This window comes from Euphorbia lathyris, chromosome 9 (assembly GCF_963576675.1).
Source record: "Euphorbia lathyris chromosome 9, ddEupLath1.1, whole genome shotgun sequence".
NCBI lineage: Eukaryota > Viridiplantae > Streptophyta > Magnoliopsida > Malpighiales > Euphorbiaceae > Euphorbia > Euphorbia lathyris.
Genome location: NC_088918.1, coordinates 58,816,260 through 58,844,061, shown reverse-complemented (window position 1 = coordinate 58,844,061; position 27,802 = coordinate 58,816,260). Strand labels below are relative to the sequence as shown.

The window sequence follows — 27,802 nt, the reverse complement described above, 5'->3', positions numbered from 1 at the left end:
GAACTACCAAAGATGGATCATAGTCGAAAACGGAAGTTCCTAAATGACGTTTTTTATTTCAAAACATTATTTAGAAATTTCTTTTAAATTAAAAACTTATAATTACAACGTTTTCGATACCCAAACCACCTTTTTATCGGATCACGGTTCGTATTGGGATATCAAAACGAGGTTTTTTATTTTAAAACAAAACCGAATTTTATTCAACACGAGATGAAAATTAAATAAATACGCTAATTAAATAAAATGTGACAACATAAATAAATAACTAAATAAATAAAAACTATAACATAAAAATAAATAGGAGAAGAAGATAAATAAAATAAAATAAAAGAGAGTCTAGTCCTCGGATAATACCTTAAATTCGGTATCTGACAGTCGAAGCCGATTGATTCCACGAACCACGATCTTCCGTTTTTAATGAAAATTTAGTAAAAATTGAACTTTAGGAAATTTGGAATTTTTGAGAAAAAAAATATTTTTCTCAAAAAAATTCACTCTCTCTCTCTAAAAATGTTTAGAGTGAGAAAGCTCTCTCCAAAAATCCCCCCCCTTTTGCATGGGGATCCGTGCCTTTTATAGGCAAACGGGTCCCCGGACCAATGGGCGACGCCCAAAGGAAATTGGGCGTCGCCCATTGGGGTTGGGCGGCCGCCCAACCTTGTGTTGGGCTACCGCCCAACAATGTTGGGCGGCCGCCCAACATTTGTTGGGCGATCGCCCAACAATCGTTGGGCGATCGCCCAACGGCGTTGGGCGAGCGCCCAACCTTCGTCGGGCGTTCGCCCAACGGTCGTTGGGCGTTCGCCCGACGTGGTTGGGCGCCCGCCCGACGACCCTCAGGGCGTGCCTCGCGCCGTCGGGCGTGCGCACCCCGCGGCCGCCGAGCGCGCGTTCCGCGCCGTCGGACGCTCACACGTCGCGGCCGCCGAACGCGCGCTTCGTGCTACCGGGCGCGTGCGCTCAGCGGCCCACGAGAGCGCGCACCGTGCCACCGGACCTGGGTATTGCTCGGACGTCGAGAGCGTGCCACTCGTGGTGCGTCCGACGGACGCCGAGCGCACGTCCCGTGCCACCGATTTTTCTTCGCTTATTATTCTTTATATATTTTTTCAAAACTTCCGGAATCAATCGCTTCAACCGTCTTGTTTTCAGGTTTTCGTCACAGGTCCTCCGACTCGGTGTCTACAACTGCAATCTCAGAAGTCATGATGTCTTCTTCTGATTTTCCCAATGCTAACACCATTTTCAGTGGCATTATGTTGACAACAGATCTATTGTCAATAAGCACTCTAGATACTGGTTTTCCATCCATGTGAGCTTTCACATATAATGGTCTGATATGGTGCGTCATCTTAGGAGTAGGTTTATCAAAGTAAACCCTCTTCGCACGATCCTCGGTCGAGGCCTTAATCGTAACTCCACTTGATTCGTCTGAGCATCCATGTACCATCTTCTTGGGACTCTCACCTCGAAAGCTTGAGGGCAAAACTAACGAGGTAGCTGCCCATCCAATGTGGATAACAAAATCCCCTACTTTTATTTTACCTGACTTTTTCTTTTCGTATTCTTTTTCCGGGCTAGTGCTAGAGCTTATACTAGACCCTTCTATCTGTTCTATCTTTCTTTTTTTCACCTCTCTCTTTCTTATTCTTCTTTTCTGACTTTTTGAGAGAGGTCTTGGAAATTTCTTATGCTGATTCACCTGCCACTGGCCTTTCGATACCGTAGCAGATGGAACAATGAATCTAGGAGGACGCCAGGGTGTTTTTATTTTATTTTTACTTTACCCCCCCAAGTCCTCCTTTGGTTTTTTCTGTACTGACGTTGGTGGTATGGTTCCTTTCGGTACCCATACCTGTCGCGTCACTAGAGCTCTGCTAGACTTTTGGTGGATGGAGCTTGCAAATTCCCACTTGCTAGACTTGAGCTGCACTGAGGTGGCGTTGATCATTGCCGCTGCTGGCATCGGATCATCGTCAATTAGCATGCTCGCTTTCTTTGCCGGAAACTGGAGAACTCCTCGGTCGATCCTGTCCTGTACAACATTCTTGAAAATAAAACAAGAGGAAGTGTTATGACTCCATGCATCGTGATACTTATAGTAAGTCCTTCCACGAATCTCCTCCCTCTTCGGAATGACATGTCCGAAGGGTAAGGTAATGAATTCCTCCTATAGGAGGTAATCAAATATTTCCTCTATTTTGGAGGTGTCGAATGTATATTGCACATTCATGTTCCTTTTTACCACCTCCGATACCTGCGAATTCTTAGCTAACATGGGACAGACTTTAGAGCCTGTAGTAACCATCTCGACCACTGCCGCCTTATAAGTTTGAGTTTTCTGGTGATAGCTACCAACTGAATTCTTTTTTCTCCTATAATCTTCTCGCATCAGTTCCTCATATTCCGTGACGTTAGCAATAAGATCATAAAAGTCACGAAATTCTATTCCTTGGAACTTCTTACGGTTCTCAAAATCTAAATCCCTTTGGGCTAACCTAACAAATTCAACTTCAGGCAAATTGACACGACATCTATGCCTCATTCGTTTGAATCTACTAACAAAAGCTTCTACCGACTCACCTTGGCGCTGAACCATACCTGTCAGCTCAGCGATACTTACCTCAGGTTCTGTCATGTAGAAATGGGCATGGAAAGCATCCTCCATATGCCTCCAACTATCAATAGATTCAGCAGGCAATGTAACATACCATGAAAATGCAGGCCATGTTAGAGAACCAGCAAATATCTGAAGCTTAAACATGTCAAAATTCAGCTCCGAGCTAAGTTCGCTGCACTGAAAAGTGAATCGTGTGATATGCTCCATCGTGGATTCACCTTCTTCCCTTGAAAATAATGTAAAGTCTGGAATTCTAAAATTATATGGAAAAGGGAAATTCTGGTTAATCCGCCTAGGGTAGGGTTTAGGAGATTCAGGGCGATAAAATTCTCTTAAGTTAGGCCCGTAAATTTCTCGCACCACATCCCTAATGCGCTGCCTGTCGTCCATGTCATTGTCCTGGTTAACCTGTACAGGAGCATTTTTATTATAACCATAATCATGACTTTTATCCCCCAGTTCCGGTTGGGGTAGTCATCATAATCGCTTGCCCTGTTGTCCATCCATGTGTGCCCTTTGTAATGCACAACTGCTGCAGGCATTGAAGCCGAACCATGATCCGGGCTAATCCTGTTACCTTGCTCATTGAACTTCATGTTTTCTTCCCGAGCTGAAGGTGGTTTGTATTTATGATCAGCAGGTGAACTTTCCTTCTCAGTTGCATTGTTGTTGGCTTTCATCACAGCTTTAGTGCATTTCTCGGGTATCTTACTGATTTCTGAAATCAGGTCAACAATACTGATGTTTTCCTATACCACTGGGGCTTTACCTGCAACATTCACAGGTTCAGGAGTAGAACGCATAGCCTATATAAGTTGAGCAAGCGTATTAGCCCTTCTTTTGTCAGACTCCTCCTGTTCTCGTTTGTACTTCTCCATCGCTTCATGTTGTTGTTGTTGGATCCTTTCGAGAATGATCTCGAAACGGTCTTTCTCTGGTGGACATGTTCGTCCATCCTGGGCCTCGAATTGGTTAGCTATCTCAGCTACCTGTCCGGTGGCTGGGATTTCTTCGGGTGTGTCCTGTCCCTGGATGCTGCTACTCTCGGATACTTCCTTTCTTGTCTTTTTAGGAGGCATCCTGCGTGTATAAACTTTCGAAAAAATTTCTTTAAATTTGGAAATCAAAAGAATGAACAAGTTGAAACTAAATGCAAACAAGTTTAAATGTGCAAATGACATTTTGAAGTTGAACTTCAAGCAAAAATTCAAATAAAAATCACAAATTTAAAGCTAAATGAATGCGATGATTTTAATTTGAAAGGGATGAATTAAAATTGTAGGAAAGGAAAATCAACCAAAATATGACTCAAAATTAATTGAAAATCATGGATGAAATTGTAAATATGGCAAAGCCACGGGAAAAGTGGGTGCTTAAGAAAGCTAGGATCACGAAAATACTTAGTGCTGAGGCAATAAAATTTTTGACGTGGGAGTTTTTAAACTAGGTGAGCTAATGCAGTATGATTACACGAAATTTTAGAAACCGAAAACTGTTTGAATCGGTCCCACTGGGCGTGCCAGAAATTGTTGGTGATATTTTTAAGTAACAAAAATATTCCATTTACAACCTTGGCTTGTGTGGGAAAATGCGGGTGTGCCAGAGCATTATGTTCTCAACCTACGTTTAAGAAAACGGTTTTTATAGATATGCGCCTGTGTCTAATGGATAACTGACTAATAATCAAACAATTGTACGGGAAAAACAAGGATTGTGAAAATGTTTCCCTGGGTTCCTAGTTGCCGTCAGCACAACTTTAACTAGAATTGGACCAATAGTTTTCAGTAATTAAAAATGTAAATATAATAAAGCAAACACGAGAGTTTTGGAATTTTTCTTTTATATTTACTTTAAAATAAGAGTTTTGGGTTACAATAAACCGAATAGGAATAATTACAGCCAAGACAAATAGCAAATTTAATATCCACAATGTCAAAAGCAATAATAATAATTGTAATTGAGATTGAAATGAACAGTTGAAATAAATTAACCGAAGCGGTGAGCCATTGCGTCGAAGCGTCGCATTGAAATGTTGTGTCTGCCTGAGATCGGCATCCCGAGACCGATGCTTGACTTGAGTAAGATGCATGTTTAGTGGGCTTAATTGATTGGACTTGAGTATTTGGAAATTGGAATTGCTGTGATAAGATTGATATTTTGGCTAGGAAATTGAGTATTTGGATGTGAATTTGAGTAGGAAAAACGAATCGGATTTGTGTTTGGTCGGAAAAGAGCAAATTATACCGAATCAGGGACTGAGATGGACGATTTTAGTGGCTAAAATCGGGCAAAAGGGGGCTGTTGTAAATTGATGTTCAGTTTGATGAATGAAAGCTTGAGATTGTAGCGATTGTAGCTAAAATTGATGATAAGAATCAAGGATTAATGATTGAAATTGGCTCGGAAGCTTGAGAATTGTGTTTAGTGATGAATATGGACCGAATTGGGACCGAATTTGGCTAGAAATATATGAATAGGCTGAATATATTTGATAATTGTATTGATATGTGTTGTGTATTGTTGTATTGGATTGATTATTTTGGTATTGCTATTGGTTTTTGTATTGATTATTGGGGGGGGGGGGGTGAATGAAGAAGAAGAAAGGTTATTTATAGGATGAATTTGCACCCACTAAACACCCACTTACCCACTACTCATGCCATGACTCCACTAAGCACAAAATGGAGTAGTGCTTCCTTATTTTTAGACCTCAACTTGGCTTGTGTAAGTTGACCCGAAATTGCTTGTGTTTCTGCAGCTGACTTCGTAAAATTCCTGCTCTCTCTGTGTTCGTCCTATGGTGCTGCTGAAGATGGATCCAGAAAGCTGGGGACGTATATTTTCTGGATCGAAGCTCACTTCTGAAGTTCTTAAACGTTTAGCTTGTCCAAAAAATTAATCAAAAGTGATCAATGGCCTATTTCGGATTTCCTGCATTAAGTAAGTTAGTTTAGTGACATTTTCCACTTTGTCACCCACTAACCCACTACTTTGTCACCCACTAATCCACTTTCTTCTCTTCTTTTGACTATTTCTTTTTTCTTTTATATTTTTATTTCCTTTATTTTGTATTTCTTTTATTTTTCTCTTATTTCCTTTATTTTTTACATCAAAAATGATAAAAATGGCAAACTATAGATTATAATTATAACCTATGGTTTGAATACGAATAAATGTAAAAATTAGTAAACTTAGGTTATAATTATAACCTATGGTAAAAATGTAAAAATTACATTTACCCCCAACACTTACTTTGACTCTTTCGAAAACAAAAAAAAAGCCACTCAGATTTCAACGGAAACAATATCTCTTGTTTTTTTTTGCCATGGAAATAAATATAAGGAAAAAACAATCATTTTCTTATATTGAATTATATCTCCATCGACTAGTTTTTAGAGATGACTAAATGTATAAGGCAGCTTCAAGAGTTATAAGCAAAAAGACTAAAAATTCTTTTTTGTGATGAGCAAAATAAAATAAAAACTGTATTCAAAATCTAATTTTTTAAAGAAGTTTTAATAATATTGACCGAATGATTTATCTATTTGATTAAATTATATATTACAATACATTATTAATAATAAAAAATATTCATTAAAAAACTCGTGTGATACAGAAACCTAAAATTAGTTTAAAATAGAAATAAAGTTTAAATTTGCTTCTATCGTTTTTTCAGAAGTGCAAATTTATCCTTAAGGTACGAAATGATAAAATTTTACTTCTAATATTTGCAAGCAAGATTAATTTTGCATCTACCACACAAAAAATTGAACAGACTTATTAACCACTATTGATATTTGACCTGTTATTTAATAATTATATCAGACATTCCAAAAATCGATTATATCTAAAATATTTAGTGTTTTCTTAACATAAGTACGAAAGCCTTGTAAGATACCAAAAGTTAAGTCAGATACATATAACTTAATCACAAAAAAAAAGTTGTGTAAATCATTTACTACATTATTAACATAATGGCAAATAACATGTCAAAATTTACAAAATTCCTTCAATTTATCGACACTTTGAAAGGCCTAATATGATGTTCAAATAACGCTCAAATCAGTTCGTTCAAATTTTATGTCAAATATAAGTTAATTTGATAGTACTTAGAGGTAAAATTTTATAATTTTATACGTCGAGGATAAAGATACACTTCTCCGAAAATAAGCCAAATTTGGACTCTTTTTTTTTGTCAAACCACAAGGTAATCTTGGAGGGTAACGTTAAGCCATGTCCATATCTAGACTAATCTCCGTTCACTGGTTGGTGGACACCTCAAATGGGTAGGACATTGGGCAACATGATGCAAATTTATATAAAAAAAATGAAATATTGTTGAGATAAATTATTATATCAGTACCTTTTAAACATCCTTGTGGCTGTAGTTTAGTGGTAAGAATTCCACGTTGTGGCTGTGGAGACCTGGGCTCGAATCCCAGCAGCCACAAAAAAGTTTTGTATTTTTTGGAAAAAATTGCTAGCCGTTTTCCTCTACACACTACAGTAAGATTTTCATCTTCTCAATATATTATAAATGGAAAGAACATAGATTTCTAGATCTTTAATTCTGTTCATTTTTTGCTTCATTTTGATTGTCGAAAATTACAGTAGTTTGATTTCGTTCAATCGTTGATTAAATCTTCATATCAGTGTGTTTTGATATCATGATTTCAATTACGTGAATTATAGGCTATTTAAACAACTATTTAGTTATTAACTTCCATTGTTAAGATCTATATTACATTTCTTTAAGATAATGTAATAATCAATATACATTGATTAAATAAAATAGAAACGAGGATAATTATAGTCAACAATTTCCTTTTTTTTGTAGATAATAGACAGGCTAGGAGATCAGTTTATAAGAGGAATTTGTTTTGATGTTATTGTTTTAGAAGGTAAATTACATACGTGGTTATAATATTTGTCCAAGTTCAGACTTTGGTGTACATCCTTTAATTTTGCACACAAAAGTGTACAACCTTTTGGTGACCTCCCACTGAAGTATATAGCCGGTAATTATGATCGGTCAACGTGTCGCGTCAGCAATTTGACCTCCAAAAAAGTCAAAATTGCTGACATGACACGTTAACAGGTCAACTTTGGACTTTTTAGGAGGTCAATTTGCTGACATGACGCATTAACCATGCACAATTACCGGTTTGTACACTTTAGTAGGAGATCACAAAAAGGTTATACACTTTTATATGCAAAATTGAAAGTTGTACACCAAAGTGTGAAATAGGACAAATGTTGTATACCACATATGCAATTTACCCTTATTTTAGATTGTAGAGATTTGCTAGTGCTAACCTAATTATGGCTATCAAGAAAACGAAGTAGTCACCATGATTGCAATTTACTTGAAATAATGACAACAATTCAGTTTCTGACTGTTGTATTGTGATGAAATCAATGTTTCATTGATCTTATAATTCATCTATAGCACAGAAATGGAAATTGATACTGAAATGGGAAGAGATACAAGGAAAGCATAGTTGTAAACAATATATAGGAAATGTATATGCAGGGGAAACATGTAAGTATTAAAAAATATAGGGATATATTTATAAATTTTGGAATTACTTTTATATAAAAAATAATAAAAGTTACATGTAAGTTTACATAATAAGAAAAGAAAAGAGAATTCATTTTGAAAACTTGAAGAGGACGATCCATGAAAAATTATGGATTCAATACATGTGACTGATCCAATCATAAACCGATTAGAAGATTTGATAAAATGTCGTCTCCTAAAAACACGTTGCATTGCAAGGAATGAGTTTCCAGTTTTCTTAAATTATAGAAGTGTGACCTGAAATGTAAAGTTTTAGTTTCATCTGAAACGTCAAAACTCTTCGAAATCAAGGTATCCATGTAACACAATGATTTGTTGACGTGCTTTAGAATAATTCGTGTGTTGGTATTAATTTTTTTGCTTCATTTTGATTATCGAAAATTATAGTAGTTTGATTTCGTTGAATCGCTGATTAAATCTTGATATCAGTTTGTTTTTGTAACCCCCTCACTTGGATCACATGTAGTGTAACTTAATCAATTTAGGACATATGAATTCATTTATTCATTCATTTAAGTCCTAACTCAATTAACCAATCGTTACGTCTTAACGATACACTAATCGTCTACTAATCGCACGGTAATCGCATTATGCATATGAAACTTCTAATGACAATGCGATGAATCTAAAATGTATGTATTCAATCATGAAAACATATATGAATGTGGGAAGATGTATATGTTAGGGTTTTAGGGATGTTACAGTTTTGATATTATGATTTCAATTACGTGAATTATAGGGTATTTAAACAACTATTTAGTTATTAACTTCCATTGTTGGGATCTAGATTAAATAAAGATTACATTTATTTAAGATAATGTAAAAATCAGTATAAATTGATTAAATAAAATGGAAATGAGGATGGTTATAATCAACAATTTCCTTCTATGTAGATAATGGGCAGACTCGGAGATAAGCTTATTGGAGGAATTTGTTTTGATGTTCATTATTTTAGATTATATAGATTTGCAAAAAATACAAAAAAAAATGTACTTTTTACAAACCAACCCTTTCTTTTGGAAAATTTATATAAGCCTCTGGGTCTTCCACCTAATATAAAGACCCCCCCATACATTTGCTAACACATGTCTTTACTTAATCTACCTGTCAATTATATCAGAATCTAATTAATTAATGAAATCCTAAATTAGGGAAATCCCTAAAAGCTTTTCACCGCAAACAGTTCTCCACACCGATCAAGTTCTTCCGACGTTCAACACTGTTTTCATACCCTCTCCTTCTGTCGGTTTAGCAGTGTTCTTCTTCTGCCTGCTGCTGCAATCGTTTCTTTAAATCTATACTGCTTCCAGGTTTGCTTTCTCTTCTCACATCTGTTTTGATTTTCTTTGATTTGGTTTTTAAAAACTATGGGTTGTGATTCAAATTAGTTTAAGATTCACCAGTTTTAGTTTTTGATGCGTTGTAAAACAATTTATTCGTGAAAAATAATTTATTCCTAATGATTTGCTGCTGCAATCGTTTCCTCAAATCTCTGTTGCTTCAGGTTTGCTTTCTCTTCTCACACCTGTTTTGATTTTCTTTGATTTGGTTTTTAAAAGCTATGGTTTGTGATTCAAATTAGTTTAGGATTCACCAGTTTTAGTTTATGATTTGCGTTGTAAAAAATCTGCTGCAATCATTTCCATTTTAGGCCATACAACTGAAAGTGAAAGTGATAGGGTCTACTTAAACCTGGAAGCCGCAAAGTTTTTACAATGACTAAGGTTTCAAATTTCATTGAGTTGTTTTCTTCGTTTGAACAAATTCTCTCGAGGTAGTAGCCCAAGCCTTTCTTGGCAAATGATAATATCAAAATCTGGAAGATCTTTTAATGATCAAAGAACCTGTTTACAGGTCTTTAAAAAAGATAGGGAGTAAGATATTTGGTTGTTTTCTTTCAATTATTGATTGCTTTTTGTAACTTGCTTCATTAGAAATTATGTCAAAGTATATTGTTTCAAGTTTTCAATTTTGTAATAATATGCTTTATGCTTTGATTGGCTTCTTGTCACAGGTGCTATATTGGGAAAGAAAGTTTCTCTAATGTAAGTTTTTATTACCTTTAATTAATTAGTTTTGGATTAAGTTGAAGGGTAGGGGTGTGATGAGTTTAGTATCTTAGTTTGAAATTATAGTTGGTTGTTAGACGAAGCTAATTAGAAATTTTGGTAGTAAACACCAATAGTTCAACAAGACTCAAAAGGTGTTCTTGTTTTTCCTACAACTTTTGATTTTCTCTCAAAATATATACAGCTTTCCAAATAAGAATGAGTAGGAAAAAAAAGAAAGGTTCAATTTCTCTTTTTTTAATAATTGATATAACTTAAAAGTTTGATATCTCATATGAACTTGAACTTTGAGGTGGTTCATTTTCCAGTTGGTAAACTAGTGGGAGCTGTGAAAATAATAATGTACTTTTGGTTATTTTCATTGACATCATTTATTGCATAACTAGCAATAAGAATGATATAGCTAAAAAAAGCAATAAGCATGGATATTGAGATCCTGAAACAAATTCAACTAGTCAGATCACATGTGAGTACTTATTTACTTTGTCTCCATCTTTTGCTAGACACAAAGCGCACACACACCTAGAAGCTCCACTATATATTAGACTAAATTGATCATATTAACTTGAAGATTTAATATTTCCATTAGTCATATAATTTTTACATATAAATCTTATTTTAATTTTTACATATAAAGCTTATTTTAATTTGATTCGAGCTCTCTCCAATCCAAATTTGTGTTTTTTCCCATTATTTGGTAGAGTTTCATTTGATCTGTTAGAAAGAATTGGAAAAATTATTTACTTGTTTTTGGTTGTTAGATTTTCACGTGTATAATTTGTATTCAGGATTTCCAAAAACTGAAAGAGCTTGTCTTTTCTAACTATGGTGGCTAAAGGTACAGACAATCAAAATCAAAGTCCAAGTAACCAAGGTCCAAGTAAGTTTTACCTTTTGAATTGTCATAATTTTTTAAATATTTGCTAAATAACTATTTAAATGACTTAATAAATTAAAATATTTTATTTTTTTAGTTGATTATCCAGAAGACATTGATATCATAGAAAAAAGGCTTAATAGGTACCCAATCCCTAAACTTGTAACTTTTTTTCACCTGGCCCCCTCAATTTAGGGGACAACCTCTCAACCCTCTCAACTCTCCAAAAACATCACATACAACCCCTTACACCATTATGTTCGGTCAAAATATTGACCCGTGTAAAAAACGCGTTTGACTGTTAACCACACCAATGCCACGTGAGATTTTTGTAACAATCACTTTGGATACATTTCACCTCGACGACCACTATCGCCAACCTCAACACCTCGATAAGGCTGCGATGACAAATAGTGACAGCACCTCGCACGAATATGGAAAAATTTAATTAAAAAATGACATGTGGCATTGGTGTGGTCAACAGTTGAGCACGTTTTCTACACGGGTCAATATTTTGACCGAACATAGTGGTGTAAGGGGTTGTATGTGATGTTTTTGGAGAGTTGAGGGGATTGAGAGGTTGTCCCCTAAATTGAGGGGGCCATGTGAAAAAAAGTTACAAGTTTAAGGGGTTGGGTGCCTATTAAGCCTAGAAAAAACATATTGAAGATAGTGCATACATTAATCGAAATCACGTTGACAATGACAATTTGATGGGAATGGTGGTTAATAATGAAAACGAGGCATATAATTTGTATAATGAATATGCTATTAGGAAGAGTTTTAGTGTGAGACGCTCGAAAAATAGATATGCTATTGGGAAATCAACCACACAAGAAATTCATCAAAAGGAATTCAGGTGTTCTAAAGCCGGTTTAAAAATTGAAAGTGACTCTTCATCAAAAGGTCAGCGTAGCAAATTCGAAACAAAAAGTGATTGTAAAGCAATGATTAGATTTACAATTGAGGGTGGTTTATGGATTGTTAGTCACTTTTTTGCTGACCATAATCATGAGTTTGCTTCACCTTCTAAAGCATATTTATTAAGATCTAATAGATCAATAACGGCACCAAAATTTAATGTTATTAGTTCAATGGTGAATGCTGGTATAAGGACAAATGATGTTTTTGCTTATATGTCAGGAGAGGTAAGGGGAAATGAGAATGTTGGATTTATTAAGAGAGATTGCTATAACTTTGTCAATAAGCAAAAGATGATGATAATTGAAGCTGGAGATGCACAAAGTTTGATTAATTATTTTAAAAAGCAAGAAGTTAAGGACTCGATGTTTTCCTATGATGTTCAAGTCGATCAAGAAAATAGATTGACTAATTTTTTTTGGAGAGATGGAAAATTAGTTGTTGATTATGATTTTTTCGGAGATGTAGTTATTTTTGACACAACCTACCGAACGAATAAGTATAACTTAATATGTGCTCCATTTATTGGTTTGAATCATAGTCAAAACATTATGCTTGGGTGTGCCTTTCTACTTGATGAAACAATTGATTCCTTTGTTTGGCTTTTCAAATCATTTTTGAACTGCATGGGAGGGAAAACACCAAAGACTATATTTACTGATCAAGATCAGGCAATGGCTAATGCAATCGAAATTGTTTTTCCTGATACTTGTCATCGTTTATGTTTATGGCATATGGCGAAACATTTTCCATCTCACTTAGGTGGTTTAAATTCAGATCCTGAATTCCAAAAATTCTTCAAGAAATGTTTGTATGGTTGTGAATCAAAAAGTGAGTTTCAAGATACATGGGAAAAGATGCTAGATAAATTTGATCTTAAAGAACATATATGGTTGCAAAAGTTATATGGTCTACGGAATAAGTGGGGCATGGCCTTGTCTAAAGATGTTTTTTTTTGCTGGTATTTTATCAACCCGAAGGAGTGAAAGTACTAATAGCGTTTTGGGATGATTGGCAAATAGAACTACTTCATTAACCCGATTTTTAATTGCATTTGAAAAAATGGTTGGAGGATGGCGTTCTACTGAGGCTGAAGAAGATTTTCAGTGTAATTATGGAAAACCTCCTTTATATATTTAAAATAGTGGGATTCTAAATCATGCTACAAATGTTTATACCCACAAATTTTTTAAGTTATTTGATGATGAGTTCAAGTACTCCATTGGATTGATGTGGTTAGAAGTATCTTGTCTTGACAATGTTTGTGTTTTTCAAGTGAAAGGAGAGGAGAATTCAAAAGTTCGTCATGTTAGATTAAATATGTTCACTGCAGATATAAGTTGTTCTTGTAAAAAGTCTGAATCTAGTGGCTTACTTTGTCGTCATATCTTGAAAATTCTGATTGTTAAAAACTTTGATGCTATTCCGGAGAAATATATTTTACGTAGATGGAGTAAAGAAACAAAAAAAAGATGGATGAAAAGTGAATTTACTCAAAATAGCAATGATGATATTGAGATTGTTTATCATAACAACGCGATTTGTTTTGCTTATGATACAATTTCGAAGAGTCAAACCAATGAAGTTACAAGAACAATTGTTCAAGATGAGTTGCATAAGATTTATAGGGATGCAGAAGTTGCGTTGGATAAATTGAACATGTCTAAAAATGATGAAGGAATGGAAGATAGAATGATTGATGAGCAAGATGAACTACAAGAGACAAATGATATTTATCCTATTTTAAATCCTCATCGTGTGAAGTTGAAAGGACACTTTGAAAAACGAAAATTATAGTAGTTTGATTTCGTTGAATCGCTGGCTAAATCTTGATATCAGTTTGTTTTGATATTATGATTTCAATTACGTGAATTATAGGCTATTTAAACAACTATTTAATTATTAACTTCCACTATTAGAATCTAGATTATATCTCTTTAAGATAATGTAAAAATCAGTATACATTGATTAAATAAAATGGAAACGATGATAGTTCTAATCAACAGTTTCCTTCTCTATAGATAATGGGCAGGCTGGGAGATTAGCTTATAGGAGGAGTTTGTTTGATGTGTCATTGTTTTAGATTGTAGTGATATGCTAGTGCTAATCTAATTTATTTGAAATAATGACAACAATTCAGTTTCTGACTCTTATACTTTGATGAAATTAATGTATCATTGATCTTATATCTATGGCATAAAAATGGAAACTGATATGAATAGGAAATGTAAACGTGGGGAAACATGTATAGTACTAAAAAAAATATAGGGATATATTTATAAATTTTGAGTTTATTTGTATATAGAAAACAATAAAAGTTACGTGTAAGATTATATAATTGGAAAGGAAAAAAGAATTCATTATGATCTAATCATAAACTGATTAGAAGATTTGATAAAATGTAGTTTCCTAAAAACTAGGGGTGGAAAAAAAAAGATAACCGAATCAAAACCGGTAATTCCAATCGGAAAAAGTGGTTAATCGAACTAATGGTTTTTGTTTAGGGTTAAAAAAATAGTCTAGTTTTGGTTTCAGAATGGGGTGTTCCAAAACCACGCTTTGCGGTTAACCGAACCGTTTAAAATATATGTATTTAAAAAAATTAATATATATTTTATACTATACCATTATAATTTATATTATACCTAATATACAAAGTACAAAATACAAATAATTCATACTTATACTTACACTTAATACATCATTTGTACCCTGAATTTGTCCAAAAAGTTATTTGACTCCATGAACTTTTAAAGTGTTCCAATAATTCTTTCAACTTGTATAAAATGTTTAGTTAACTCCCTAAACTTACGTAAAATGTAATAAATTAATTACTCAGTTATAAAAAAAGTAAGTTAAATACGAAAGATGTATTACACGCATCTCAGAAAAAGTAAAACGATCAAAATTGAGATATACAGTTCTAATATTAGAAAATACAAGTTTTATAATTGAGTAAGGAAAAACTTTCTTTTTAATCTATTATGTGAATTATATAATAATATTCTAAGATATGTGTAACATATCTTTAGCATGCATCTTACTTTTTTTCTGCAGCTGAACTGAATGATTTATTGATTACATTTTACATAAGTTTAAGAGGCTAATTAAATATTTTATGCAAGTTTAAGGACTATCCGAACACTTAGAAAGTTGTGAGGCAAATCAATTTTTTTTTTTTTTAGACTAAGTTGAAGGGTAAGTGATGTATTAAGCCTTCAAATTTCTATGTTTCTGTCGAAGAAGGCAACCTAAAATCTAAAAACTAAGAAGAACAAGAAGCCAGCCGCCATTGGCAAGCCAACCTCTCATCGCTTCCGATCTCGCACCAGCTTTCTTTCTCGCACCGCCGGCGTTGATTAAGGTAATTAGACCTTTATGCTCCCTTGTTGGCATGGCTATGATTTCAACTCTTTTGACTTCCAATCTTTTCTTTGCCGAATCTTCTTTCTTTTCGAAGCGATGTGAAAACTGATTGAAGATGGGTATTTAAATTTGCAGAAACTGATTAAAGATGGGTATTTAAATTTGCAGATGAGTCTGTCTTTAGATTATTTGGTCACAGATTCAGTTTTCCTGTTACCTGACTATTTGGGTGGATTTGAGAGTGGAATCGTATTGGTTTTTATGGCTTGTTCTTACTGCTTATTGGTTTTTATTGTTTTTTTTTTTTTTTTTTATGGATTTGAGAGTGTAATATTGACACTTTTTATGTTGGCTCTCTTTTTGTTAATGTTTCCCAGCAGGATTTCTCCCTGTATGGTTCCTTTGTTCAAGATCAATGATAGATGTTTGGGCATACATATAAATGCATAGATATACACTAAATGATCAGGAAATTGATTAATTAATAACAAACAATTTTAGGAAATGCATAGATATACACTAAGTTGAATTGTTAGGATTTGAATTCTAGATATTGGTTTAGGAAATTATAGCACCATACAAAAAAAGTATTTAATTCAAAAACTGAAGTTGCTAAATAAGATTCTAATAACAAATTGTATCCTACTTTTAATCTTAATTATATATAAAATTTAGACCCATAGTTATTAAAGGCGCAAGGGGGTCCTGGAGCCTTGGCGCAAGGCGCGCTCCCAAGCGACTCAAGGCGCACAAAAAAAATAAAAATCATAAATTCATAATACTAGTCACAAATAATCACAAATAGTCAAATACCAACAATAAAACCATAGAATGCATGAGTTAAGTTCTAGTTAACTACTAAGGCATAATCGTAAACTCATAGTTCCGACTTAAAAGTTAAAACTAAAGAAAACACTAATAGTCTTGACTCTAGAAAACAAGTAATCTTTAACTTCCTAGTCTTCCTTCATAATCTTCATCAGAACCATAATCATCATCAACCCTGATAGATGGAAGCACCGCTAATGGAGGGAAGAGAGCAAAATGTTTGCTGCTTTGTCTGTCTTTGCTTTTCTTTTATTTTCTGAACTTAAAAACCCCTAAAATACCCTCAAAACCCTAAAACCCTAAAACCCTCAACCCTAAAAATACCCTAAGGTAGCCGAGGCGTGCCTGGCTTAAGGTGCACTAAGGCACGCGACTGACTGACTGCGCCCGCCTTTGGGCTCCAGAGGCGCTAAGGCTGGAGCCTTAGCCGAGACGCGCTAAAAACACATGGTTTAAAAAACCGATAGTTTCGGTTCGGTTAATTCTATTAACTCATGGATTGGTTACCCAAACCGTGCCCACCCCTACTAAAAACACATTGTATTGTAATAAACGAGTTTCTAGTTTTCTTAATGTAAAGTTTTGGTTTCCATCTGAAACGTGGAAACTCTTCGAATTCAAGGTATCCATATAACGTAGTAATTTATTGATGTGCTTTGGAATAGTTCATACGTTGGTACTAATTTTGTTAATTTGACTAGGAGATGTAAATTTGTATCTCAGTTAAAATATGTTTGCTTGTCTTCTATTCTGGAAATGTGCTTTCTAATTCTGAAGTTTGAATCACCTGAAATTATATTATCTGAAACCAATTCTTCTTATTCTATTCTTATAGATGGTGTTCCTCTGGTTAAATTTCTGATGTGTTGAATAATTGGTTAATTTGCTGTTTTTGTGGGTGAATTTGCAGATGTTTGACGATCAAGACCTGGGATTTTTTGCCAATTTTCTCGGCATCTTTATATTCGCATTGGTAATAGCTTATCATTATGTGGTGGCTGATCCTAAATATGAAGGAAACTAAGTTTTGTTGGTTTTTTGTTATTTTGTTTCCAATAAACATGCCTATGTAGACTGAGATGTTTCATCATGGATACAACTTGATCATGTTAAAACTGCTGGTTGCATATTGAATGCAATTTTGTCCTACCGTTTTGATATAAATGTTATGTTTGTTGTTACATCCTACTCTGCTTGTGAACAACTCCAGATATTTGTGTTTTGTATGGCAGTGTTAGTCTGCTAGACAAGCTAATCTGTTTAGTTGGGACCTATAAGTAGTATCAAAGCCTCACTCTACTACCCAAAATGTTACCATATGAGAGTGATCCAAATGGTTAGATCTACTTTAACTTTCAAATTTGTAAAATATGTATGAAAATATTTCTTAGAGGCTCATGATATAGAATTGTGGAAAGTTGTAGGTTTTAGACATTGGAATGTGAAACCTCCTATGAAAAGCTTAAGAGGTGAGTGTACTTGACATGTTAGATATATGTTTTCAATGAATATCAAAGTTGTGCATATTCTGAGAAATGGTATAAATAATGATGTTTATGCTCAAATATCTTCATGCTTCAATGCAAAAAGGATATATGGAATACTCTTGATTTTGCATCCAATACTAATAAAAGTTGCGCAATTCGTAGAATGAGAACCTACAGGAGAATATAAGCATTTAAAATAAAAAAGAATTCTAAAAGAATTCTCAATGGGTGAGGATGATACAATGGGATTTTATAGAGAGCACCGGAAAGATCCCATAGGGATCACACCATGTGTCATCCGCATCAGCATTTGCGACACGTGGTGGTGTGATCTGTGTGGAGCGACCAGGTGCTCCCTATTAAAACCCAAATACAATTGAGTTTCATAGCCCACAACAGAAAATGAGACAATTACAAATGAAAGCACAATGCCTTGAAAATGATAAGTGTGAGTCACTGTTGGTAAGTAAAACTTTAAATTTAAGTGTGATTGTCACGTATCAACGCAGAAAAGCTGGAGGACCTAATTAGATATTTTCCTTTAAATAGTTATTCAGTTTTATTTGTTATTTGTCATTATTATTGCCTTTTGTTTGTTAGTGCTGGTGGTTATTTAGTACCTAGAAACTATTAGTAATGTTACAGCTGTGGTATGTACAGCTGTAAGATTGGTACCTGTTGTGACCTCAGCAGTACTATTGCCTATATTTAGCTCATGCATTTGTAAGGAAAGGGTATCAATAGGAAATTTCCTTCTCTTTTCCTTCCCTTTTCCTTCTCTCTTTCTGTGCCTATCTTCTATTCTCTCTTTCTCTTCCTAATTCTATTCTAAAAATTCTCTTAGTCAGATTAATACTTGACATTTGTCTGCTAAACGAACTCGTGCAGCAGCCCGAAAAGCAAAAAACGCCATGGAAACTCTAGAAGCTCAGCTCAAGGCCCTGACTACCTAGTTTCATGATCGTGCAGAAGCAACTGCAGAACAGTTGTGCAGTATGCAAGAGGTGCAGAAGCATCAACAAAGACGGATGGATGAATTTTACCTGGAGCAATCCAAGCTCAGAAAAGAGCAGATTGATTCACAACAATCCATGGAAGTAATGTTTCAAAAAACTCTCACTACCCTCTCAAAGTTCATACAACCAAACAACCAGAACCCTGAAAATAACCAAACACCTACCCAAAGCTACGATTCCATTCATACCCCCTACAAGGCTCCCCAAAATGCTCCTAACCCAACCAAAGGCTTGCTGGGAAGCGGACCAAGCGGATCTATCGTTCTAGAGCCACTTTTACCCAAAAACACATTGTTCAATGCAGATCTTGGAGCTCCAAGGAGCACTGTCTTTCACAAAATGTTACCCAACTGTGAACTACCCTCCTTTGATGGAACCGAGGTTGAAAACTGGGTAAGTAAATGCACTAAGTACTTTTAGCTCTTTGATGTTGCCATAGAGAAGAAGGTAGAGCTTGCAGGGCTCTATATGCATGGCAGAGCTGAGAAGTGGTTCAAAAATTGGACTCCACTTCACCCTGAAGTTACCTGGGAAGAATTCACTGAAGAAGTTAGTAAGCGGTTTCAAGGCACATCTATTACAAATGTGGTGGAGCAACTCACCAAGCTGGGACAGGAATCAACAGTGGGAGCTTACCAGGATAAGTTTGAAGAGCTCAAGCTGAGAATGGAGAAAACTCATCCTGAGATCAAGGAGTCCTTCTATACTGATAGTTTCATTGCAGGACTTAAGTCTGAGATCAGATCTGCAGTCAAAACACATAAACCCAGCAATATATATGATGCCATTACACAGGCTAAGTTACAAGAAGATCATCTCAAGGATCTTGTGGAAATGGTGAAGCCAAAACCCACCTTCAGATCCCCCATGCCTAATACCAAACCTTGGACTCCTAACACCTCCAAAACCTTTACCACTCCTACCAACCCTATTACTACTACCAAACCTGAATTCAAATCTTCTAATCCTGTCAAACGAGTCCCTGGAGCTTACTGGTCATGTGGAGATAGATACTTCCCAGGTCACCAGTGCACCAAGAAGAAATTGTTGGCAATCTCTGCAGATGAAGAGGTAGAAGAAGTAGAAATGGAGAATAACATGGAGACACTGCATGAGGATGCAACAGGAGCTGAAGAAGCTATCACAGTATCCATCAATGCCCTCAATGGAGGCATGACTGACACTACAATGAAGTTGAAAGGTACTCTGAACCGCAAACCCATTATGATACTCATTGATAGTGGGAGTACTCATAGTTTTGTGGATTCCACATTAGCTATTGAGACTAAATTACCTCTAGTTCAAATCAAACCAGCAACCGTCACAATAGCTGATGGTAGACAATTGTTTATTACTGCTAAATGTAACGATTGCAATTGGACTATGCAAAATACTAAGTTCAGCTTTAATTTGAGAGTTTTGGAGTTAGGAGATTATGACTTGATTTTAGGGTCAGATTGGATGAGAAGTCACACTCCGGTGACATTTGACTTTGCTAATAACCTGCTGTTAGTTCATAAGGATGGAAAACAAGTGGCTCTGAAAGGAATGGTGGAGGAGATGACACTTAAAATGATGTCTCTTAAGTCAGTGAATAAACTGGTATCAAAGGGGTGGCGAGGAATAACTTCAAGGTTATTTGTGATGATAACCAAGACGGAAACACTGGAGGAAGATGGTAGTGTGAATTCAGACAGCAAGTTGCTGAACCTATACAACAACTACTACTACTACAGAACAAACACCTATTTCAGCCTCCAACCACCTTACCACCTAAAAGAGCCCATGATCACTCCATACCTCTTCAAAATGCTAGTGATCCTGTTAACGTCAGACCTTATCGATACTCTCACCAGCAGAAGGATGAAATTGAGAAATTGGTGGAGGAAATGCTTTCCTCAGGGGTTATCAGACCCATCAATAGCCCATATGCCTCCCCTGTGTTATTGGTTAAGAAAAAAGATGGCTCCTGGCGTTTTTGTGTGGATTTTAGGGAACTTAACAAAGCTACAGTTAAGGATAAGTTCCTTATTCCTGTTATACAAGAATTGATTGATGAACTACAAGGGGCCTCCAAATTTTCTAAGATTGATCTAAGGGCTGGCTATCACCAGATAAGAATGGCAGAAGCAGACATTCATAAAACAGCTTTCAGAACCCATTCAGGCCACTATGAGTTCAGGGTGATGCCTTTTGGCTTAACTAACGCACCAGCAACCTTTCAGTCTCTCATGAACTCTATCTTTCAGCCCTACCTTAGAAAGTTTGTGCTGGTTTTCTTCGACGACATCCTAGTTTATAGCCCTACTCTTGATTCCCATGTGCAATACTTGCAATTAGTGTTCCAATTGTTAACTGACCATCAACTATTTGCTAAGGGATCCAAGTGTGACTTTGGTGTAGACTCCATCTCATATTTGGGCCACATTATCTCTAAGGAAGGGGTGTCTACTGATCCAGCCAAAATCTCTGCAATGAGTAACTGGCCCTTGCCTAAAACAATTAAGGGCCTCAGAGGCTTCCTATGATTGATAGGCTACTACAAGAGGTTTATAAAGAACTATGGAGTCATTTGCAGGCCTTTGACTGACTTACTAAAGAAGGACCAGTTTCATTGGTCTTCTGCTGCTACAGAGGCTTTTAATCAGCTGAAGAAGATCATGACTGAGGCACCTATGTTGGCCTTGCCTGATTTCAATCACCCCTTCACATTGGAATGTGATGCTAGTGGCACTGGGATCGGGGCGGTGCTCATGCAGCACCAGAGGCTTATATGCTTCCTATCTAAGGCCTTGTGCCCAAGAAATCAAAAGTTATCAGCATATGAAAGGGAGTTCTTGGCTATTCTCTATGCTGTGACAACTTGGAGGCAATATTTGGAGGGCAACAAGTTCATTATCAAAACAGATCAAGAGAGCATAAAATACCTGTTGGAACAAAGACTACACACCACCCTTCAACATAAGGGAATCTCCAAGTTACTAGGGCTGGAATACTCCATTCAATACAAAAAAAAGAGTGGAAAATAAGGTGGTTGATGCTCTTTCGAGGAGGTATGAAGATTCACGACAGGGAGAAGAGCATCTTCTAGCAACATCTATGGTGGTGCCAACTTGGATATAAGAAATTCAGGCTTCCTATAATCAAGATGAGTTAGCTATTAAACTCATACAACAATTTGCTGTACAACAGGACCTGCTAACCATTATTCTTATCAAGGGGGCATTTTGAGGTTTAAGCACAGGATCTATGTTGGGTCTACTACTGACCTAAGAGCAAGGCTCATCCAAGTTTGTCACAGTTCACCACTTGGCGGTCATTCAGGCATCAAGGGAACCTTAGTCCGGTTGCATCAAGGGTTCCATTGGCCTCAAATGGCCTCAACTGTCACTCGGTGGATCACTGAGTGTGACACTTGTCAGCGCTGTAAGGCTGACTTGGCACCTTACCCCGGCCTGCTTCAGCCATTGCCAGTTCCAGATGCAGCCTGGAGGGACATTGCCATGGACTTGTAAAAGGTCTACCTAAGTGTTGAAACACCTTTCCACATGATTTTGATTTGACAAAATTATTTAAGTTAATCCATGATTAAGGGACAATTAAATTTAAGTGCTTTGATTTAATTGTACTAATATGTTTGTTCAATGTTGAGTATAAATATAAATACAAATAGAAATAAAAAGTAAGACATGACGAAGTCAGCATGAGCTGAGTAGAGTGGAACTCAGCGTGAGAGAAGATAAGTCATCTTCAGAACAGAAGCTTAAAAATCAAGAAGCTGAGTGGAACGGAACTCAGTATCAAAAGTAGAAAAGTCTTCTTAAGAACTATGCTTTGCAGAACGAAGCTGACCATGGTAGCTGAGTAAAAGAGAACTCAGTATCTGAATTGACAACAATCAAAGACAACGGTCATTAAAGTCAAGCTGAGTGATCTTCAGGACAGCATAAAGGATCCGTTTGCTAAAAGACAAGATCCGACAACTGTCTGCACCAATCCAGAACCTTGGAATTACGCAAAAGCCAATTTCAAGATGCATGGGTCAACTGTTCGATTAACAAAAAGACAAACTGGCACAAGAAGACGAAATCTGCAAGAAGAAGACAAGCCTGACGACTGTGGAAATTCAGACGACAGGATTGGCCTGCAAAACTGAAGCAGACCAGAACTTGTCTAAAAAAGGAGCCGTTTGGATCAACGGACAAATCCAAAGATTCAAACCATTTCTGCTTCAGACCTCAACTATATAAGGACATGATCATTCTTGGATCATTAGCCGATCACAACAAGAACAAAAAGAGTATACATACAAAGCACACAAAAGCCAAAAGAAATCTTACACCAAATTTCTATTCTTATGTAAAAGCTAGATTGATTTTCTGTAATCATCTAAAGTGTTCTTCATTCGAAAAGAACAATTTGTATCAATTGTAAAATTGAGAGTGTTGTGCTAAGTACTCGATGTTGAGTGCTTAGTGGTAGAGAAATCTAGGTGTTTGGTTATAACACTTAGTAGGAGTTGAGTAGACGAATAGAGGAAGATACTCTTGCATATTCAACTGCCTTGTAAACGGTTTGTGCTCTACCTTTAAAGAGCTCAGTATTGGATTTAAAAAGCCCGGAGGGACTCTGGGGACTGGACGTAGGCGGTGAGGCCGAACCAGGATAAGTCGTACTGAGTAATCTCTAACTCTCTCTCAATATACACATATATCTGTATGTGTTGCTTGCCATATTCACTCAACATATAAATTGTTTAAACTGACACTGAGTAGATAAGAGTGTTGAGTTGGAAGCTGACCACAATAGTGTCAATTCCCAACTCATACGTAAAACAGTTCTAGTCAACATCTGACTAAAGCTGTCTTACACTATAATCGGCCGTGCTGACCAAAGCTGAGTTAAAAAACTCAAGAAAATATATTAAGTCAGCTTAATTAAATTCGAAAAAGTTATATTAGTTCCTAACCCCCACCCCCCTTGGAACTAATCACATAGGACCAACACTAAGTCTGGGGGCTATGACTCAATCTTGGTGGTGATTGATAGATTCACCAAAACATCTCATTTCTTACCTCTTACTCATCCCTATTCAGCAAGAGTGGTGGCTAAAGTCTTTTTAGACAACATCTTCAAATTGCATGGCATGCCTCGAACCATAGTCAGTGATAGAGACAATCTTCACAGGTATTTTTTGGAAAGAATTAATGCAACTGTTAGGCACTAAGTTGCTCTTTAGTTATGCTTATCACCCTCAGTCCGATGGACAAACAGAGAGGTTGAATCAATGCCTTGAAGGATATTTGAGGAGTATGTGTTTTTTGAAACTTAAGCAATGGTCTAAATGGTTGGGACTAGCTGAATATTGGTACAATTCCAGCTTCCACAGTGCTCTCAAAATGAGCCCCTTCCAAGCTCTCTATGGGGTGGTACCTACTCTTCCAGTTCTACCTACAACATCTACAGATGTAGCAGCAGTAGATGATATTCTACAAGCTAGAGCAAGCATGAATGCCTCCCTTAAGGAATGTCTACTTCAAGCTCAAAATCGAATGAAACAGTTTGCTGACCAACACAAGTCAGACAGGGAATTCAAGGTTGGAGACTGGGTTTATCTCAAACTTCAGCCCTACAGACAAACCTCCATTGCTCATCGCTCTTCTTGGAAGCTCTCTGATAAGTTCTATGGGCCTTTTCTAATCCTATCTAAAGTTGGAAAGGTAGCTTACAAACTACAACTTCCCTCCAATTGCAGAGCACACCCAGTCTTCTATGTGTCCTTACTCAAAAGGAAGGTCAGTCCTCAGTCCCCTGTCCTCACTACCTTACCACCTCTTGAAGATGGAGCAGTAGATGTTTGGCCACTCAAAGTGTTGAATTCTAGAAATGCTATAATTGGGGATCAGGCCGTGCCTCAGTTCTTGATTCAATGGGCTGGTCTCTCCGCCTTGGACGCTACTTGGGGAGATCAGGCCATGTTGCTCAAACAGTTTCCTGACTTCATGCATTCTTGGGGACAAGAATGTTCTCAATGGAGAGGTTTTGTCACGTATCAACGCAGAAAAGGTGGAGGACCTAATTAGATATTTTCCTTTAAATAGTTACTCAGTTTTATTTGTTATTTGTCATTATTATTGCCTTTTGTTTGTTAATGCTGGTAAGATTGGTACCTGTTGTGACCTCAGCAGTACTATTGCCTATATTTAGCTCATGCATTTGTAAGGAAAGGGTATCAATCAAGTAATAGGAAATTTCCTTCTTTTTTCCTTCCCCTTTCCTTCTCTCTTTTTGTGCCTATCTTCTATTCTCTCTTTCTCTTCCTAATTCTATTCTAAAAATTCTCTCAATCAGATTAATACCTGACAGTGATGTTCAAAATTAGATTTAATATAAATAAGCATTTAAACTTATCACTTTTTATTGTTTGGCATTTTAAATTTCAATTTAGACTTGTCACACCTAAACACTTGATCAATTTTAAGAGATTTTATTTTTAACTCCAAGTGTTGGAAACACCCTGTTCAGATTGCACCATCGGTGGGAGGTGTTAGCCCATACCTGGTGTTGAAATATTTTCCCCAATTTAATAGATTTTAAAGTTGATATGGCACTCTACTTAAACTTTAACTTAAACACATTTTATACTAAGGATCTCGGGATCTAAAATTGGCAAATTTAAATGCTTAGTAAATCCAATTATAATTTCAAAGTGCCAAACCATAAAAATCCATAATTTTAGAGATGTATAATTATGTATTAAATCACTTATAATGGGTCCATAAATTACTTAAAAATTCTTTATGAAATCAAAATCCTCACATTTTCATTGCTGCCATAATAGTCATACTATGGAATCACATGCATTTAGAAATGGTACATCATTTTGGGCACCTAAAGGAACTAAATTTGTTGTTACAAACCTTTAAGGACCCAAATTGAATTCGCTTCCTCAATGCTAACTAAAATACACAGTTCCTCTATAATTAAATAGATTTTATGAGAATATGCATATATAATTCGTTAGATCTTACAAAAAACACTACAGTAGGAAGAATAGTGCTTTTTATAATCTAGTATAACTAATCTAGCCCTCAACGAGGGAGCACACAAACTGAAATAGTTACTTATACAACTGAATCTACATTTTGTTATTGCTGTAAAATCAAAATATTCTACAAAATTTCACTTGATTTGGATTTGTCAGAGTAAGAACACTGAAGCTTCCAGTCATCTAAAGTTTTCAACTTTTGCTGGTTGTTATGCTTTTAAGTAACAATCAGCTTCAACCTCCAGAAATCTGATCAGTATGAATACTGCATTCTATGATCAGCTCGTCCAAATGGCAATTGCCTAGGCGGAGTTTTGGGTCGTGCATATTGGACAAAAATAGTCCACCCATCAAGTTCCTGCTTTACCATCAATAATTATCAAATCAATCTTTCGTTCAATCCCAAAATGTTTCATGAAAAAAAGCTCAGGACCGTGTCAAACTTCAGGAGTTAACACAGTAGCCTATTTTCTTGAAGCAAAGGAATATGCCAATCTGAAAGTAAACAAACCTGTGTATCCATTCCTTGTAATCCTTTAGCTGAATCATCTAAAGTGGCATATGTGACAAAACCAAAGCCCCTCGATTGTGCTGAGTCATGATCCGTCACTACTCGTACTGAAAAGGACAAAAATTGATATTTAACTAAGTATTGGCAAATAGAAAATAACCTCATATGATTGTGTCCTTTCTCAAGTCCACAATTGATGCTGATATTTTCCTTCCAATGTCATATAAAGTTAATACATTGTTCTTCAGACTAAACAGTATATACTCATACAGTATGAATATTTTTGAAAATTAAAGGAGATGGCATTTATAGTTGCAACAACTCAGAAGATAGGAAATTGGACCCTAATAATTTCTGTATTGAAAAGGCAACCAGATATGGAGAACTGCAAGAATTAACAAATTATCCTTTTCTTAATGTTGCGTCAGGAGACAAAAAGCCTGGGGCTGTAAAGCAATTGAAATCACATGTATATCATCTCACAGTCACAGCAGCCTGATAAGAACCATTCCTCACTTTAAGTATGATTCCTTTCTGTATCAATTTTATGTCACAGAAGAGACAAGATGCTAAATAATTTTTGAACCTATGTTGCATGGAACCCTTTATTTTAAAGCATTTCAAAAACATTTCAAAAACCGAAACTCTCTAGAAACTTATATGAAACGTTTCGGATCACATTTCTGTAATTTAAACAAATTAGAAAGTAGAAACTCCTTTCCTAGGATGCAATGTATTTTCAGAAGTGGAACAATGGTAATCACATGTTTAGTAAATCTCTAATATTGTCTAGATCATCTTCTACAAGATTTCGAAAAAAAAAAAAAATGTAAAACGGCTCTTTCAAGTCAAACATGTTCAGGCAATAGTAGTTAATAGCTAGCTCTTCCCTTCTATGTTTTGAATCAAAACAAATCATAAAGCGGATCAATAGGAATACAGATTATGAGCTATAAGCAGAAATCAAATTATATGGTTTCAAACAAGTCAGCAATTGATTTGTCCTAATTTATGAAGCAGAAATCGAAATCGAAATCTCAAATTAAAATGGGATATGAGAGATATAAAAGAGATCACCTTGCTCAAGTTCACCGAATTTTGAGAAGGCCTTATGAAGTTGCTCTGATGATGTTTTTTTGTTAAGCCCTATAAGAACAAATGCAACCAGAATCAACACCAAATAAAATTGAATTAGAAATAGAGATAAAAATAGCTGGAAGATAGAGATGAGGAATCTAAGAATTACCGGCGACGAAAAGGGTCGTGGATGGTGCTGGTTCATCGTTAGCCGCAGTAGGAGTAGCAGTAGCAGTAGCATCAGTTGTAAATTGAGAAGAAAGTGGAGTTAGAGATTTTGAAGTGAAAAATGACGTCGATAAACATCGCAATTGCCTCGTTAACCCAGCCCTCATCGCCATTTCTCATCACCCGGAAACATAAGAGTTACTTCTTAAACCCTGTCTAGGTTTTAACAT

General features: G+C 35.9%; 2 protein-coding genes and 1 non-coding gene across 3 annotated transcripts; 2 read left to right on the top strand and 1 right to left on the bottom strand.

Moving 5' to 3' along the window:
- The first annotated feature begins 7,001 nt into the window (after positions 1-7,001).
- TRNAH-GUG (transfer RNA histidin (anticodon GUG)) lies at positions 7,002-7,073 on the top strand. The gene has a single exon. It is a non-coding gene; the product is annotated as a tRNA-His (tRNA).
- Positions 7,074-17,175: 10,102 nt separating this feature from the next.
- Positions 17,176-17,446, top strand: LOC136205370 (dolichyl-diphosphooligosaccharide--protein glycosyltransferase subunit 4A-like). Its single transcript, XM_065995924.1, has one exon. The coding sequence runs from the start codon at positions 17,176-17,178 to the stop codon at positions 17,287-17,289; it is 114 nt and encodes a 37-aa protein (XP_065851996.1). The 3' UTR covers positions 17,290-17,446.
- Positions 17,447-25,746: 8,300 nt separating this feature from the next.
- On the bottom strand, positions 25,747-27,802 carry LOC136206546 (organelle RRM domain-containing protein 2, mitochondrial-like). The gene is made up of 4 exons (XM_065997637.1): positions 27,574-27,802; positions 27,405-27,473; positions 26,328-26,434; positions 25,747-26,174 (listed from the first exon to the last, which is right to left on the bottom strand). Exons 1-4 carry the CDS (start codon positions 27,743-27,745, stop codon positions 26,070-26,072), a joined length of 453 nt encoding a protein of 150 aa, XP_065853709.1. The 5' UTR covers positions 27,746-27,802; the 3' UTR covers positions 25,747-26,069.

Excerpts from the sequence above, each read along its gene's own strand:
- LOC136205370 (XM_065995924.1), top strand. The coding sequence starts at position 17,176 with ATGTTTGACGATCAAGACCTGGGATTTTTTGCCAATTTTCTCGGCATC.
- LOC136206546 (XM_065997637.1), bottom strand. The coding sequence starts at position 27,745 with ATGGCGATGAGGGCTGGGTTAACGAGGCAATTGCGATGTTTATCGACG. Across the intron at positions 27,474-27,573 it reads CACGACCCTTTTCGTCGCCG|GGCTTAACAAAAAAACATCA; the intron begins GTAATTCTTAGA and ends TTGTTCTTATAG. Across the intron at positions 26,175-26,327 it reads TACAAGGAATGGATACACAG|GAACTTGATGGGTGGACTAT; the intron begins GTTTGTTTACTT and ends ATGGTAAAGCAG.